Here is a 17656-nt window from a genome sequence, read left to right as displayed (position 1 = left end):
CTTATAAGGGTGTATGTAAGTAGCTTATAAGGACTTTATTATGACTTATAAGGGTCTATGGAAGTAGCTTATAAGGACTTTATTATGTCTTATAAGGGTGTATGTAAGTAGCTTATAAGGACTTTATTATGTCTTATAAGGGTGTATGTAAGTAGCTTATAAGGACTTTATTATGTCTTATAAGGCTCTATGGAAGTAGCTTATAAGGACTTTATTATGACTTATAAGGGTGTATGTAAGTAGCTTATAAGGACTTTATTATGTCTTATAAGGGTGTATGTAAGTAGCTTATAAGGACTTTATTATGTCTTATAAGGGTGTATGGAAGTAGCTTATAAGGACTTTATTATGACTTATAAGGGTGTATGTAAGTAGCTTATAAGGACTTTATTATGTCTTATAAGGGTGTATGTAAGTAGCTTATAAGGACTTTATTATGTCTTATAAGGGTGTATGTAAGTAGCTTATAAGGACTTTATTATGACTTATAAGGGTGTATGTAAGTAGCTTATAAGGTCTTTATTATGTCTTATAAGGGTGTATGTAAGTAGCTTATAAGGACTTTATTATGTCTTATAAAGGTGTATGGAAGTAGCTTATAAGGACTTTATTATGTCTTATAAGGGTGTATGGAAGTAGCTTATAAGGACTTTATTATGTCTTATAACTGTGTATGTAAGTAGCTTATAAGGCCTTTATTATGTCTTATAACTGTGTATGTAAGTAGCTTATAAGGTCTTTATTAGGTCTTGTTTGTTTGATGAGGTTATTAAGCATTACATTTCAACTTAAATGGTGGTTGTATGGCATACTGTATATGACAGGAGGCGGGCCCCTTTCTGTCCAATGACGTCATTTCTGGAAAAAAAGTTTGGCAAGTAAACATATGGTCACAATTTAGACCAGGGAACACATATAGTGGTACTATGCCCTTATTAACCCCACATTGAGACAGCTTACTAACAGCCTGTTTCTTGTGTAACTCGCTCTTTATTAACTAGTAATAAGCATGTATTGTAACTAACAATGAGGTTATTAAGGACTGACCAGTAATAGACATGACTTATGTTTGAACACTAATAGATGGTTTATAAGACCTAATAAAGGCCTTATAAGCTACATATATACACCCTTATAAGACCTAATAAAGGCCTTATAAGCTACTTATATACACCCTTATAAGACCTAATAAAGGCCTTATAAGCTACTTATATACACACTTATAATCCACCAATTTGTGTCTAATATGTGTACCTTCAAGTGTTACTGATGTTACTGACTAAAAGGTCTCTACACAGACATCATCAAACCAAGAAAGGTCTTAATGGAATCCCATTGGGACAATAAAATGTTATGTCCCCGTGGTTAAAAAAACAAAAAGACTCCAGGATGACATACAAGAAAGCCTGGCACTTTACCTGGTACGATGGCTTCATCTGTCTGTCTTTCACTTTGACTGAGGCTGGAACAGAAGCTGCCTTTAAGTGTGTTTCGGTGTAGACAAAGGTCATGTTACCTAATAGACAAGGCTCATCCGTCATTCTACTCTGGAGCCCTGACAGCATCCCAGACAGGGAACATGTTCCTGTGTAGAACAAGCAAAGACAGGCAGACAGGCAGACAGACAGGCAGACAGGCAGGCAGACAGGCAGACAGACAGGCAGGCAGACAGGCAGGCAGGTGGGCGTGCGGGCAGAGACAGACAGACAGACAGACAGACAGACAGACAGACAGACAGACAGACAGACAGACAGACAGACAGACGGACCAGAGAAAGAAGAAGACCTGAACATGTTCACTAAATCTACAGTGTTGTAATGAACTAACACAGGGTTGTTACATACTCCCCACCACTACTGTCCCTTCTCTATCCAAACCCTTCATTCTTACCAGTCCTAAGAGTACCTCAACAGCATGAATATGTGTAGAAACAAGTCACTGTGGCTCTGCCTGGCGGTAGAGGGAGAGAGAGCGAGAGAGAGAGAGATAGAGAGAGAGAGAGAGAGTAACCTGCAGTAATTGGAATTTCTTCAGGCCTAAATGGCTGGCTGCATGTCATGGATTCATGCTTAACAATCTCTCCCTCTTGCTCACTCTCTCTCTCTCTCTCTCTCTCTCTCTTGTCTCATTCATTGTTTCAGACATACTTCAATGATAATATCCTCACCCTGATCCGGACGCTGGTAACAGGGGGGGCCACCCCGGAGCTGGAGGGTCTGTTGGCGGAGGAGAACGCATTACGAGGAGGCTACAGCACGCCGCAGACCCTCGCTAACCGGGACAGGTGTCGTGTTGCACAGTTAGCCTTGTACGACGGGCCTTTCGCTGACTTGGGGGTAAGTGACTGGTTGTGTTTTGTCACCTCTGCTTGCAGTACAGAAAAGTCCTTCAGGGCTGTTTACTCACTGAGGCCAGTAGGGGAGAACAAGGCATGTAGAGGAGGCTGAATGATATATCCTGGCCTCTGTGGTTGTAGAGGAGGCTGAATGATATATCCTGGCCTCTGTGGTTGTAGAGGAGGCTGAATGATATATCCTGGCCTCTGTGGTTGTAGAGGAGGCTGAATGATATATCCTGGCCTCTGTGGTTGTAGAGGAGGCTGAATGATATATCCTGGCCTCTGTGGTTGTAGAGGAGGCTGAATGATATATCCTGGCCTCTGTGGTTGTAGAGGAGGCTGAATGATATATCCTGGCCTCTGTGGTTGTAGAGGAGGCTGAATGATATATCCTGGCCTCTGTGGTTGTAGAGGAGGCTGAATGATATATCCTGGCCTCTGTGGTTGTAGAGGAGGCTGAATGATATATCCTGGCCTCTGTGGTTGTAGAGGAGGCTGAATGATATATCCTGGCCTCTGTGGTTGTAGAGGAGGCTGAATGATACATCCTGGCCTCTGTGGTTGTAGAGGAGGCTGAATGATATATCCTGGCCTCTGTGGTTGTAGAGGAGGCAGAATGATATATCCTGGCCTCTGTGGTTGAAGAGGAGGCTGAATGATATATCCTAGCCTCTGTGGTTGTAGAGGAGGCAGAATGATATATCCTGGCCTCTGTGGTTGAAGAGGAGGCTGAATGATATATCCTGGCCTCTGTGGTTGTAGAGGAGGCAGAATGATATATCCTGGCCTCTGTGGTTGAAGAGGAGGCTGAATGATATATCCTGGCCTCTGTGGTTGTAGAGGAGGCTGAATGATATATCCTGGCCTCTGTGGTTGTAGAGGAGGCAGAATGATATATCCTGGCCTCTGTGGTTGAAGAGGAGGCTGAATGATATATCCTGGCCTCTGTGGTATGCTGAACCATACATATCAAGTGGATCCAGTGTATGTAATGAAATGTGAGGCTCATTTTCAGAGGCTACTGTGTGTCAATGTGGATGGACAAAAATCTACAGTAGTTTCCAGGAATTCCACAAGACTCCATTTTATTCACAATTTATATGAATCATATAGGGACAAGCTGTGAGTTAAAAAATCTAAAACGTAACATTAAAAACGTCTTAGGGATTAAATCCCGTTAACGGGATTGATTTGACAACATCCGGTGACATGGCAGAGCGCCACATCCAAATTAAATTATTAGAAATATTTAACTTTCATACAATCACAAGTGCAATACACCAAATTAAAGCTTTACTTCTTGTTAATCCAGCCACTGTGTCAGATTTTGAAAAAAAGGCTTTATGGCGAAAGCAAACCATGCTATTATCTTAGGACAGCACCCAGCACCCCATCAAACAAACACAGACAATCATATTTCAACCCACCAGGCTCGACACAGAACTCACAAATAACGATATAATTCATGCCTTACCTTTTAAGAGCTTCTTCTGTTGGCATTCCAATATGTCCCGTAAACATCACAAATGGTCCTTTTGTTCGATAAATTCCGTCATTATATCTCCAAAATGTCAATTTGTTTGGCGCGTTTGATTCTGAAAAACACCGGTTCCAACTTGCCCGACATGACTACACATTATCTAATAAGTTACCTGTAAACTTTATTCAAACATTTCAAACAACTTTCCTAATCCAACTTGAGGTATGTTTTTTTATGGAAATCATCGATAACATTTAAGACGGGATAAACTGCATTTAATAGCAGATAAAAACAGAGTGGATCGAGCTTTCAGGTTGCGCGTCCCCCAACCACAACAGTACACTTAGCTATCCACCCAGATAGGAAATGGCTACTTCTTCATTAATCAAAGGAAAAACATCAACCAATTTCTAAAGACTGTTGACATCTAGTGGAAGCAATAGGAACTGCAATTAAGTGTCTTAGAAATCTAGATCCACATAGAACACTCATTTGAAAACACTGTCCCCTCAACAAAAGAAATCCTGTATGGTTTGTCCTCAGGGTTTTGCCTGCCAAATAAGTTCTGCTATACTCACAGACATGATTCAAACAGTTGTAGAACCGTCAGAGTGTTTTCTATCCAAATCTACTAATAATATGCATATCCTAGCTTCTGAGCCTGAGTAGCAGGCAGTTTACTTTGGGCACGCTTTTCATCCGGACGTGAAAATACCACCCCCTTGCCTAGAGAGGTTAAACTTTTTGCTTCTCTGTCTTCCAGGATGGTGGTTGCTACGGTGACTTGTTTTGTAAAGCGTTAAAAACATACAACATGCTTTGCTTCGGAATTTACCGATTGAGGGACGCCCATCTAAACACACAAAGTCATACAAGTCAATGCACTAAACGGTGAGTATGTTAGGAGGTGAGTTACTGTCGACACATTGTCCACTAGAATAACTGTAGATGGCTCATTTTGATACATTTGGATAAATCGAAAATCGAAAAAAATTGATTACTGTATCTACATTTGCCCGGCTAACATTGTAAATAAGAATTTAGTTTGTAACTGACATGCCTGCTAATATTAAGGACTACATGAATAGATATATTTTCTCTCTCTCTCTCTCTCTCTCTCTCTCTCTCTCTCTCTCTCTCTCTCTCTCTCTCTCTCTCTCTCTCTCTCTCTCTCTCTCTCTCTCTCTCTCTCTCTCTCTCTCTCTCTCTCTCTCTCTCTCCAGATATGTAATAACCAACCCACCGTATGGTTTTGAGCTGGTGCCATCAGACCTGATCTTCTGCCTGATGCAGTTTGACCACAACGCGGGTCAGTCCCAGGCCAGCCTCACCCATAGCTCCCACTCCTCCCATTCCTCCAGCAAAAAGAGCTCCTCCGTCCATTCTATCCCCACCACCAACCGCACCAACCGCGCCAAGAGCAGGGACTCACGGGATAAACAAAAGTATGTGATTCCTCTAAAGATGTTTGCATCCCAAATGGCAAACCCTATTTCCTATTTAGTACACTACTTTTGATCAGAGCCCTATGTGTTCTGGTCAAAAGTAGTGCACAACAAAGAAAGTAAGGATGCCATTTGGAACATAGAGAACGTGTCTGTTTGTATTTGTCCAGTAGTGAACTGCCTGTTATGAAGTTCTGCATTTCTTATCATTTCTAAATAATCTAGTGTTTTTTCTCACCGATTGCTCTATAAACAGAGAAGTCAAAATGGCAGATCTCGATGACAGCAGAAAATAATGCAGAATAACACATTAAAATTCATGTGATCTATAAACAAGGAACTATTAATAATGATTATTTTGTGTTTGGTCTCCTTGAGAATACTAAAGTTGAAGTATGGGTTTACAGGATATCTTGAACATTTACTGAGGTTGCTGAGTGAATACTACTGTGGTTAGTATTGTGGGTGAGACTATACATAGACATCCAAGCTTGTTTTTTGTTTATCCTGTATTTCTTTTAATCACACTTTTTAAAAAGATGCTAATATTAGATTAGATTTTGTTATGGAACTTGCACGCTTTTCATACATATTTGGATATTTACAGCGAAATCAAAAATAAGTATTGTGCATAGCATGGACAACTCTCAGAATGCTTTGGAAACAAGCATGGACATTCTGTAGTTGATGTGCACGTGTGTACACATGCAGTGTACATGCTGTAGTTGATGTGCACACGTGTGTACACATGCGGTGTACATGCTGTAGTTGATGTGCACACGTGTGTACACATGCAGTGTACATGCTGTAGTTGATGTGCACACGTGTGTACACATGCAGTGTACATGCTGTAGTTGATGTGCACACGTGTGTACACATGCAGTGTACATGCTGTAGTTGATGTGCACACGTGTATACACATGCAGTGTACATGCTGTAGTTGATGTGCACACGTGTGTACACATGCAGTGTACATGCTGCAGTTGATGTGCACACGTGTGTACACATGCAGTGTACATGCTGTAGTTGATGTGCACACGTGTGTACACATGCAGTGTACATGCTGTAGTTGATGTGCACGTGTATACACATGCAGTGTACATGCTGTAGTTGATGTGCACACGTGTGTACACATGTAGTGTACATGCTGTAGTTGATGTGCACACGTGTGTACACATGCAGTGTACATGCTGTAGTTGATGTGCACATGTATACACATGCAGTGTACATGCTGTAGTTGATGTGCACACGTGTATACACATGCAGTGTACATGCTGTAGTTGATGTGCACATGTATACACATGCAGTGTACATGCTGTAACATCAATGTATACCATTTTAAGCAGCAAAATGAGTTGAAACCATGTTACCATGTACACTTTGATATATTCAGAACATGAGCAACTTTTTGAAGGGATGCGAGTTATTAAGCTAGCTTGCTTTGCCCGATTGCTAGTACTTTCCAAACCAGGCTAGTAGAACATTTTTTTTAAATAACGCATGCCGCAGAATTTGGACCTGAATTGTACCCAGTCCAGTCTACTATCCCAGCCAGCCAGTGTTTTTAGACATGTGGTTTTAACATGTACGGTTCTAGGCCAGCCCATTCCCCCCCGAAGTCAGTCTTCTTATCAATTGCATGCAAGAATGACTTCTGTGTTGTCTTAGGAATTCAGCAGTCTCTGTGTTGATCCCACCAACACCCCCCCCCATTTGTCTCATCATTCTACAGAGTAATGTCTCCTGTGTTGATCTCACCCCCCCATTTGTCTCATCATTCTACAGAGTAATGTCTCCTGTGTTGATCTCACCCCCATTTGTCTCATCATTCTACAGAGTAATGTCTCCTGTGTTGATCTCTCCCCCCCATTTGTCTCATCATTCTACAGAGTAATGTCTCCTGTGTTGATCTCCCCCCCATTTGTCTCATCATTCTACAGAGTAATGTCTCCTGTGTTGATCTCTCCCCCCCCATTTGTCTCATCATTCTACAGAGTAATGTCTCCTGTGTTGATCTCACCCCCCCATTTGTCTCATCATTCTACAGAGTAATGTCTCCTGTGTTGATCTCACCCCCCCATTTGTCTCATCATTCTACAGAGTAATGTCTCCTGTGTTGATCTCACCCCCCCATTTGTCTCATCATTCTACAGAGTAATGTCTCCTGTGTTGATCTCACCCCCCCATTTGTCTCATCATTCTACAGAGTAATGTCTCCTGTGTTGATCTCACCCCCCCCCATTTGTCTCATCATTCTACAGAGTAATGTCTCCTGTGTTGATCTCACCCCCCCACTTGTATTTAGAATTCCATTCCCAGACATGTCTTCATTGCCTATTACCGTAACTCAACCATAGTCTCTTGTATATTGCTAATTATCTTTATGGAGTCAGATAAACATTTTAATAGACTAAATGCTTAGTCTTATTACGATTATGTATATATATATATATATATATATATATATATCTTATATTATATATATATATAATATACTTTATATTTCAAATATTACCACACTACATGGCGGCTGTTTGTCTGACATAGTTTATGCTCCTTTCTCTAAAATGCAACAAGGATGAATAGAATGGGCCAAGGTATGGATGTGATGAATGAACATGCATGAAGTAGAAGATGGCGGGGGGGGGGCAAAGAAACTTCTGGTGTTTCTGATATAGCTGCCTCACCCAACAGTATCCCAGACCTGCATGGCTATAAGCTCATCATCAGTCCCTCTTTAATACGACAGGATGGATCCTTTTATACAACCACACCACGTGGTTTAATGCCACTTTGATCTGTTTTCAGACAAATTATACTTCAAACAAACTAGAGTAAATGATTTCAACCGTTCTATATCTTTCCATATCAACCACCATATGTTTCTGTGAAAATGCTCTTGTTAGGAGAATGTTGTTGAATAAGTCATTGAATAATTTATTATATACAGTGCGGGATATCAAATCAATTGTCAACTTGTCTTGTATTTGTAATTGGATCCTCACAAGGCAGGTTACATCAAGCCAAAGAGTGAATCCCCTCGTATAATAAAACACAAAGGATATTAGAATGATTTCAAACCTTGACTAAAACTGTATTGATCAATGATGGGTCCATGGGCCTCCCGGGTGGCGCAGTGGTTAAGGGCGTGCAAGGTTTGAAATCATTCTAATATCTGTGCCACCAGAGACTCTGGGTTTGCGCCCAGGCTCTGCCATAACCGGCCGCGACCGGGAGGTCCGTGGGGTGACACACAGCGTCATTTAGGTTAGGGAGGGATTGGCCGGTAGGGATATCCTTGTCTCATCGCGCACCAGAGACTCCTGTGGCGGGCAGGGCGCAGTGCACGCTAACCGAGGCCCATGGTGTTTCCTCCGACACATTGGTGCGGCTGGCTTCCGGGTTGGATGCACGCTGTGTTAGGAAGCAGTGTGGCTTGGTTGGGTTGTGTATCTCCCAAGCCCGTACGGGCGTTGTAGCGATGAGACAAGATAGTAGCTACTAACAATTGGATACCATGAAATTGGGGAGAAAAAAGGGGGTAAAAATTTTAAACCCCCCCCCCCAAAAAATGATGGATCCATTTCCAACTTCCCCAGATTACTACTGTAAGCTGTATGCACTGAGTGTTTCTCTTTTTGTTCTCTGACCTTTTTTCCCCGCACTAATGGTTAGAGCCTGTAAGTAAGCATTTCACTGTTGTATTCGGCGCATGTGACAAATAAACTTTGATTTGATTTGACGCCACAATATGAGATATTTGCATTGCATGACCACTGACCGATACAACAGCATGGCGAACTACTGTATTAAAAAGAGCTTGCATTGTTCACTCGCTGACGTTAGGCAATGGGTCTTATTCAGAGTAAATCGTACTTATTTGGAATGCTAATGAAATAGCTAGTAATCACTTTGAAAACAGTGATTACGTCCCAAATGGCACCATATTATATAGGGCACTACCTTTGACCAGACCCCTATGGGCACTGGTCAAACGAAGTGCACTACATAAGGAGCAGGGGGCCATTTGGAATGGAACCAGTAACATCCACAAACCATTAACTGTTTGATTCCCCCCCCCCATTGTTTCTCAGAAAAGACATGCTTTATAGATGAGCCTGAGAACGCAGCCTACCCCAGGAAGTCACACTCTAGTCACACAGCCAACCACCAGGTCAACCACCAGGTTAACCAGAACCCTTACAAATCCACCAACAACCTCATCCCGTCCATCAGAGAGGTGGAGGGCGAATACTGAACTACAGAACCCAATGTTGAGACCTACCGTACAACCCACCTGGAGAACACCTGGAACTAGAGCCCAAGAACAGCTAGAACCCACCTACAGAACACCTGGAACTAGAACCCCAAAACAGCTAGAACCCACCTACAGAACACCTGGAACTAGAACACAAGAACAGCTAGAACCCACCTACAGAACACCTGGAACTAGAACACAAGAACAGCTAGAACCCACTTACAGAACACCTGGAACTAGAACCCAAGAACAGCTAGATCCCAACTAGAGAACGCATGGAACTAGAACACAAGAACAGCTAGAACCCACCTACAGAACACCTGGAACTAGAACACAAGAACAGCTAGAACCCACTTACAGAACACCTGGAACTAGAACCCAAGAACAGCTAGAACCCAACTAGAGAACGCATGGAACTAGAACACAAAAACAGCTAGAACCCACCTAGAGAATGCATGGAACTCCACCCTGATCCAGTGGAACTGGAATCTGAAGAACAATTTAAAGCTAGGATCCTTAGTTGCTACATCAATTTATGGACTTATAAATGAATGATCAAAACATCAATGCTGCATAATAAACCTCATGGAAAGGTGCGTATGTACAGTAGCTACAGTAACATCATATCAACAGGCTTCTTGACATGTTTAATACATATGAATATGTAAATGAAGTAATAGACATTTAAATAAAATCAGATGTCAATCAGATGTACAAGGCAGTCAGTCACTAATGCTAACACTGTAGTTTACACAGCCAGTTCCATAGTGACCAGACTCCATCAGTTGAACCATTTTGGAGAATGAGGGTCGCTTCAGTCAGAGTAGCAAAGCAACGCAATGCCAGATAACATATGATGAAACATTATAATAGAGTGTTATCAAACTGGACTGATTATTTGCCAATAAAAACCATATATACGCTGTTGACTGTCATTTGTACAATGACATTTCAAGACTGACACGTATCGACCGATGTATCCAGGATTGGATAGTCATACTGCTTCCATGGGGTTTTTGGCAAACCTGGTAAGATTCAATACAAAACAATGCTATATGATATGACGGTCTTTTCTGTTAAACGCAGTCCCACACCAATTATATTATTTAGCGGATCGTTTGTGGACCGTCATTGGGATGAGAGTAAAATCACCATCTATATTTGTGGTTGATAGTCAGAGTTCATGTCAGAATGGTACATGGTATTGTACTGGCCCCAGCCTTATTTCGATTGGCCAGTTTGTTTGAGTGACAGTATGTATATCAAATCCCAAACAACCTGCAAATGTTAAATATATAGGCAATGTGTGATGTGGATGGAATGACACTGGAAATACATTTAAAAAACACATTCTCTATTCATTTGGCACGTTTGACCTGTCATTATAATGCCATTGCTATAACCCAAATGTGAGCTGTTTCCGAGGAGACACTGGAGGATGTTGAGTAACGTTAGCAATCTGAGCAGCAAATAAGATACATATTAATGACCTTAATAGGTTTGCCTATTCGATTAGGTTATACTGTATAACCCTACCTATATAACCCTATCAATACCTTATTGACTTTGATAGGCCTACCTGAAACCAAAAGGGTGGGTTATATACTGTAAAATGATGATAACATCATATCACCAAGGATGAGGTGAAAGATCGAGCATGCCACATGCCACAAGTGGGCATAAATACCTGTAGCTCCAGTCCCATTGCAACTCTCTCTTAGTACAGTAGAGGAGTTCTCACTAACGCCCTGGACCAGAGCTAATGCACCTATCTATACCTGTAGACAGGTCCTCCTTTGGCTATAAGCACTGCCTGCCACTGGCCTGCCTGGCACTGGCCTGCCTGGCACTGGCCTGCCTACCTGCCTGGCACTGGCCTGCCTACCACTGGCCTACCTGGCGCTGGCCTGCCTACCACTGGCCTGGCATGGAGGCACCGGAGAAGCTTGGATGTTCTCCATGACCAGTCCCAGCGCTGTACCCAGACAGTCGAAGACCAGTCACAGCTCTGTACTCAGACAGTAGAAGACCAGTCACAGCTCTGTACTCAGACAGTAGAAGACCAGTCCCCACGCTGTACTCAGACAGTAGAAGACCAGTCCCAACGTTGTACTCAGACAGTAGAAGACCAGTCCCAACTCTGTACTCAGACAATAGAAGACCAGTCCCAACTCTGTATTCAGACAGTAGAAGACCAGTCCCCACTCTGTACTCAGACAGTAGAAGACCAGTCCCAACTCTGTACTCAGACAGTAGAAGACCAGTCCCAACGTTGTACTCAGACAGTAGAAGACCAGTCCCCACGCTGTACTCAGACAGTAGAAGACCAGTCCCCACGCTGTACTCAGACAGTAGAAGACCAGTCCCAACTCTGTACTCAGACAGTAGAAGACCAGTCCCAACGTTGTACTCAGACAGTAGAAGACCAGTCCCCACGCTGTACTCAGACAGTAGAAGACCAGTCCCCACGCTGTACTCAGACAGTAGAAGACCAGTCCCCACGCTGTACTCAGACAGTAGAAGACCAGTCCCAACGCTGTACTCAGACAGTAGAAGACCAGTCCCAACTCTGTACTCAGACAGTAGAAGACCAGTCCCAACTCTGTACTCAGACAGTAGAAGACCAGTCCCAACTCTGTACTCAGACAGTAGAAGACCAGTCCCAACTCTGTACTCAGACAGTAGAAGACCAGTCCCAACTCTGTACTCAGACAGTAGAAGACCAGTCCCAACTCTGTACTCAGACAGTAGAAGACCAGTCCCAACTCTGTACTCAGACAGTAGAAGACCAGTCCCAACTCTGTACTCAGACAGTAGAAGACCAGTCCCAACTCTGTACTCAGACAGTAGAAGACCAGTCCCCACGCTGTACTCAGACAGTAGAAGACCAGTCCCAACTCTGTACTCAGACAGTAGAAGACCAGTCCCCACGCTGTACTCAGACAGTAGAAGACCAGTCCCCACGCTGTACTCAGACAGTAGAAGACCAGTCCCCACGCTGTACTCAGACAGTAGAAGACCAGTCCCCACGCTGTACTCAGACAGTAGAAGACCAGTCCCCACGCTGTACTCAGACAGTAGAAGACCAGTCCCCACGCTGTACTCAGACAGTAGAAGACCAGTCCCAACTCTGTACTCAGACAGTAGAAGACCAGTCCCCACGCTGTACTCAGACAGTAGAAGACCAGTCCCCACGCTGTACTCAGACAGTAGAAGACCAGTCCCAACTCTGTACTCAGACAGTAGAAGACCAGTCCCAACTCTGTACTCAGACAGTAGAAGACCAGTCCCCACGCTGTACTCAGACAGTAGAAGACCAGTCCCAACGCTGTACTCAGACAGTAGAAGACCAGTCCCAACTCTGTACTCAGACAGTAGAAGACCAGTCCCCACGCTGTACTCAGACAGTAGAAGACCAGTCCCAACGCTGTACTCAGACAGTAGAAGACCAGTCCCCACGCTGTACTCAGACAGTAGAAGACCAGTCCCAACGCTGTACTCAGACAGTAGAAGACCAGTCCCCACGCTGTACTCAGACAGTAGAAGACCAGTCCCCACGCTGTACTCAGACAGTAGAAGACCAGTCCCCACGCTGTACTCAGACAGTAGAAGACCAGTCCCCACGCTGTACTCAGACAGTAGAAGACCAGTCCCCACGCTGTACTCAGACAGTAGAAGACCAGTCCCCACGCTGTACTCAGACAGTAGAAGACCAGTCCCCACGCTGTACTCAGACAGTAGAAGACCAGTCCCCACGCTGTACTCAGACAGTAGAAGACCAGTCCCCACGCTGTACTCAGACAGTAGAAGACCAGTCCCCACGCTGTACTCAGACAGTAGAAGACCAGTCCCCACGCTGTACTCAGACAGTAGAAGACCAGTCCCCACGCTGTACTCAGACAGTAGAAGACCAGTCCCAACGCTGTACTCAGACAGTAGAAGACCAGTCCCAACTCTGTACTCAGACAGTAGAAGACCAGTCCCAACTCTGTACTCAGACAGTAGAAGACCAGTCCCAACTCTGTACTCAGACAGTAGAAGACCAGTCCCAACTCTGTACTCAGACAGTAGAAGACCAGTCCCAACTCTGTACTCAGACAGTAGAAGACCAGTCCCAACTCTGTACTCAGACAGTAGAAGACCAGTCCCAACTCTGTACTCAGACAGTAGAAGACCAGTCCCAACTCTGTACTCAGACAGTAGAAGACCAGTCCCAACTCTGTACTCAGACAGTAGAAGACCAGTCCCCACGCTGTACTCAGACAGTAGAAGACCAGTCCCAACTCTGTACTCAGACAGTAGAAGACCAGTCCCCACGCTGTACTCAGACAGTAGAAGACCAGTCCCCACGCTGTACTCAGACAGTAGAAGACCAGTCCCCACGCTGTACTCAGACAGTAGAAGACCAGTCCCCACGCTGTACTCAGACAGTAGAAGACCAGTCCCCACGCTGTACTCAGACAGTAGAAGACCAGTCCCCACGCTGTACTCAGACAGTAGAAGACCAGTCCCAACTCTGTACTCAGACAGTAGAAGACCAGTCCCCACGCTGTACTCAGACAGTAGAAGACCAGTCCCCACGCTGTACTCAGACAGTAGAAGACCAGTCCCAACTCTGTACTCAGACAGTAGAAGACCAGTCCCAACTCTGTACTCAGACAGTAGAAGACCAGTCCCCACGCTGTACTCAGACAGTAGAAGACCAGTCCCAACGCTGTACTCAGACAGTAGAAGACCAGTCCCAACTCTGTACTCAGACAGTAGAAGACCAGTCCCCACGCTGTACTCAGACAGTAGAAGACCAGTCCCAACGCTGTACTCAGACAGTAGAAGACCAGTCCCCACGCTGTACTCAGACAGTAGAAGACCAGTCCCAACGCTGTACTCAGACAGTAGAAGACCAGTCCCCACGCTGTACTCAGACAGTAGAAGACCAGTCCCCACGCTGTACTCAGACAGTAGAAGACCAGTCCCCACGCTGTACTCAGACAGTAGAAGACCAGTCCCCACGCTGTACTCAGACAGTAGAAGACCAGTCCCCACGCTGTACTCAGACAGTAGAAGACCAGTCCCCACGCTGTACTCAGACAGTAGAAGACCAGTCCCCACGCTGTACTCAGACAGTAGAAGACCAGTCCCCACGCTGTACTCAGACAGTAGAAGACCAGTCCCCACGCTGTACTCAGACAGTAGAAGACCAGTCCCCACGCTGTACTCAGACAGTAGAAGACCAGTCCCCACGCTGTACTCAGACAGTAGAAGACCAGTCCCCACGCTGTACTCAGACAGTAGAAGACCAGTCCCCACGCTGTACTCAGACAGTAGAAGACCAGTCCCCACGCTGTACTCAGACAGTAGAAGACCAGTCCCCACGCTGTACTCAGACAGTAGAAGACCAGTCCCCACGCTGTACTCAGACAGTAGAAGAAGAATGTTACAGGTGTAGTTATACTCTGAAACACCTCAACATGATCCCTTGTTTCTCCCCAAACCATTTAGAAATACCTTCAACATGATCCCTTGTTTCTCCCCTAACCATTTAGAAATATCTTCAACATGATCCCTTGTTTCTCCCCAAACCATTTAGAAATACCTTCAACATGATCCCTTGTTTCTCCCCAAACCATTTAGAAATACCTTCAACATGATCCCTTGTTTCTCCCCTAACCATTTAGAAATATCTTCAACATGATCCCTTGTTTCTCCCCTAACCATTTAGAAATATCTTCAACATGATCCCTTGTTTCTCCCCAAACCATTTAGAAATACCTTCAACATGATCCCTTGTTTCTCCCCTAACCATTTAGAAATATCTTCAACATGATCCCTTGTTTCTCCCCTAACCATTTAGAAATATCTTCAACATGATCCCTTGTTTCTCCCCAAACCATTTAGAAATACCTTCAACATGATCCCTTGTTTCTCCCCAAACCATTTAGAAATACCTTCAACATGATCCCTTGTTTCTCCCCTAACCATTTAGAAATACCTTCAACATGATCCCTTGTTTCTCCCCAAACCATTTAGAAATATCTTCAACATGATCCCTTGTTTCTCCCCAAACCATTTAGAAATACCTTCAACATGATCCCTTGTTTCTCCCCAAACCATTTAGAAATACCTTCAACATGATCCCTTGTTTCTCCCCAAACCATTTAGAAATATCTTCAACATGATCCCTTGTTTCTCCCCAAACCATTTAGAAATACCTTCAACATGATCCCTTGTTTCTCCCCTAACCATTTAGAAATATCTTCAACATGATCCCTTGTTTCTCCCCAAACCATTTAGAAATACCTTCAACATGATCCCTTGTTTCTCCCCAAACCATTTAGAAATACCTTCAACATGATCCCTTGTTTCTCCCCTAACCATCCAAGTGGACAGTGGTGAAGAGAGATCCGTGAGGGCCAGAACAACACTAGCGTGTCAAAGCATACAGAGACTCCAATGTAACTACATGCCTCCAATGGAGCCAATAAAAGTTGGTAATCTGCAGAAAGACTGAAAGAAGAAAGAAAGTATGTGGGATTTTGCTGGAATGGAGAACATTCAAGCTTTCCATGGCTCTGTGCCAGCAATGTGCTAGGCAGTGTTTACGTCGGAGGAGGACTCAGGATAAAGATCCACTGTAGCGAAGAGTGGCTTAACAAGATAGGAATTACATATAAAACAGGGCATGTAAATTGATATTACCAGAGGAGATAGTTATTTATAACTGTTTATACATAAATGTGAAACTTTGTACCACCTGATTTTCAGTAGATACATCTAGATACATCTAGATACATCTTGCCAGTTTAGTGTTCAAATTTAATAAATAACATATTCCTCTCATGACATTCGCATCAAAACATGCACATTTATTTTTAAAGACATTTAATTGTAAAATATTATTGGGAATATACAGATTCCCTGGAGATTAAGATGATTAGCATGTTAGCAAGTAATGATAAGGAATAAAAGTCTTAAACTAACAAATTAACCATTTAGTGTTAACTTTGAGATAAAACATACTGCTCTTCTTTGTCATTTCAATGGTCCTTTCAAGAAGTCAACAAAAAAGCTTTGTTGGATTATTCCTATTGTGTGTACACAGTAGACTGTGGGTGAAGAGGGAGTTTTGGCATTGGACGTCTAGTTTGTTTTGTTTGTATATTTTAGCACATTGATTTGTGGACACTGACAAGTGCTAAGTTTAATATGTCTGACTGTGTCATAGGTACAATACTGAATGCTAAATACAGTATATTGTATTTTACAAAATTATTGTAAATATCTTGCACATGATTTAGTTTTGTATTTTTCACAAATTAAAACAACTGCTGTATTGTGTTCTATGACATTTTGTCATTGGTGATCAGATTTTCTGTTGTTGAAGGAATTATACATAATAATTCAATTTACACATGAAGCATCAACCCCATTTACACATGAAGGATCAACACATTTACACATGAAGGATCAACCCCATTTACACATGAAGGATCAACCCCATTTACACATGAAGGATCAACCCCATTTACACATGAAGGATCAACCCCATTTACACATTTTAAGAATACAGTACAGTCTTCTGATTTAGGCTATATACTGTACTGTACATTTGGATGTGATCGTTGTTGACCTCTACCACAGCAGAGACCAAACACTGTCCTATATAAACTCTCCCCTGTTTGCGTCTCAAAAGGCACCCTATTTAGTGTTCTACAAAGCCCGTAAAGTAAACAGGCTGCCATTTGGGACAAAGCCTCCACTCCCTGTTGACACAAGGCACTTTACGATTGCCAGACAAATCATCGGACAGGGGAGGCCTGGCTGTCTCAGTGCAGCCTGCGGATAAGGGTTGATGAAACAGTCTCCGCGTTCTCACCTTGGGATGAAGTGGGCCCATCATGTTGTTTATTAACGTATTTACACACCCCTGCTTGGCGGGGGACTGTCAGCATGCCAATAATATTTACCATCTGACACCTCCGAGGCTCGAGAGGAGAGGGGACCGGAGGGGCTGTTGATTGCGCAAGCACACGCACACACACACACACACACACACACACACACACACACACACACACACACTTTCCATGACAATGTGGCAGGTGAGCTAGCTAGCTAGTGGTGGCTCTTAGCGCATC

The 17656-nt window shown here is 43.5% G+C and overlaps 1 protein-coding gene across 2 annotated transcripts in view; it reads left to right on the top strand.

Annotated features, from left to right (window-relative positions):
* The window catches only part of LOC112224696 (calcium-activated potassium channel subunit alpha-1), a 214727-nt gene extending 202975 nt beyond the window's left edge, over nucleotides 1-11752 (top strand). Inside the window, exons 27-31 of one of the 2 annotated variants that reach the window (XM_042305752.1) lie at nucleotides 2142-2336; nucleotides 4582-4709; nucleotides 5042-5263; nucleotides 7841-7860; nucleotides 9358-11752. In XM_042305752.1, the coding sequence (XP_042161686.1) occupies nucleotides 2142-2336; nucleotides 4582-4709; nucleotides 5042-5263; nucleotides 7841-7860; nucleotides 9358-9521 (729 nt within the window). In that variant the 3' untranslated portion in view covers nucleotides 9522-11752. The remainder of the gene's footprint in view (nucleotides 1-2141; nucleotides 2337-4581; nucleotides 4710-5041; nucleotides 5264-7840; nucleotides 7861-9357) is intronic. The other variant, XM_042305753.1, reaches the window with a different exon arrangement.
* The last annotated feature ends 5904 nt before the right edge of the window (nucleotides 11753-17656 follow it).

Source organism: Oncorhynchus tshawytscha, linkage group LG25 (assembly GCF_018296145.1).
Source record: "Oncorhynchus tshawytscha isolate Ot180627B linkage group LG25, Otsh_v2.0, whole genome shotgun sequence".
NCBI classification, from domain to species: Eukaryota; Metazoa; Chordata; class Actinopteri; order Salmoniformes; family Salmonidae; genus Oncorhynchus; species Oncorhynchus tshawytscha.
This window is presented reverse-complemented; position numbering and strand designations above follow the sequence as displayed.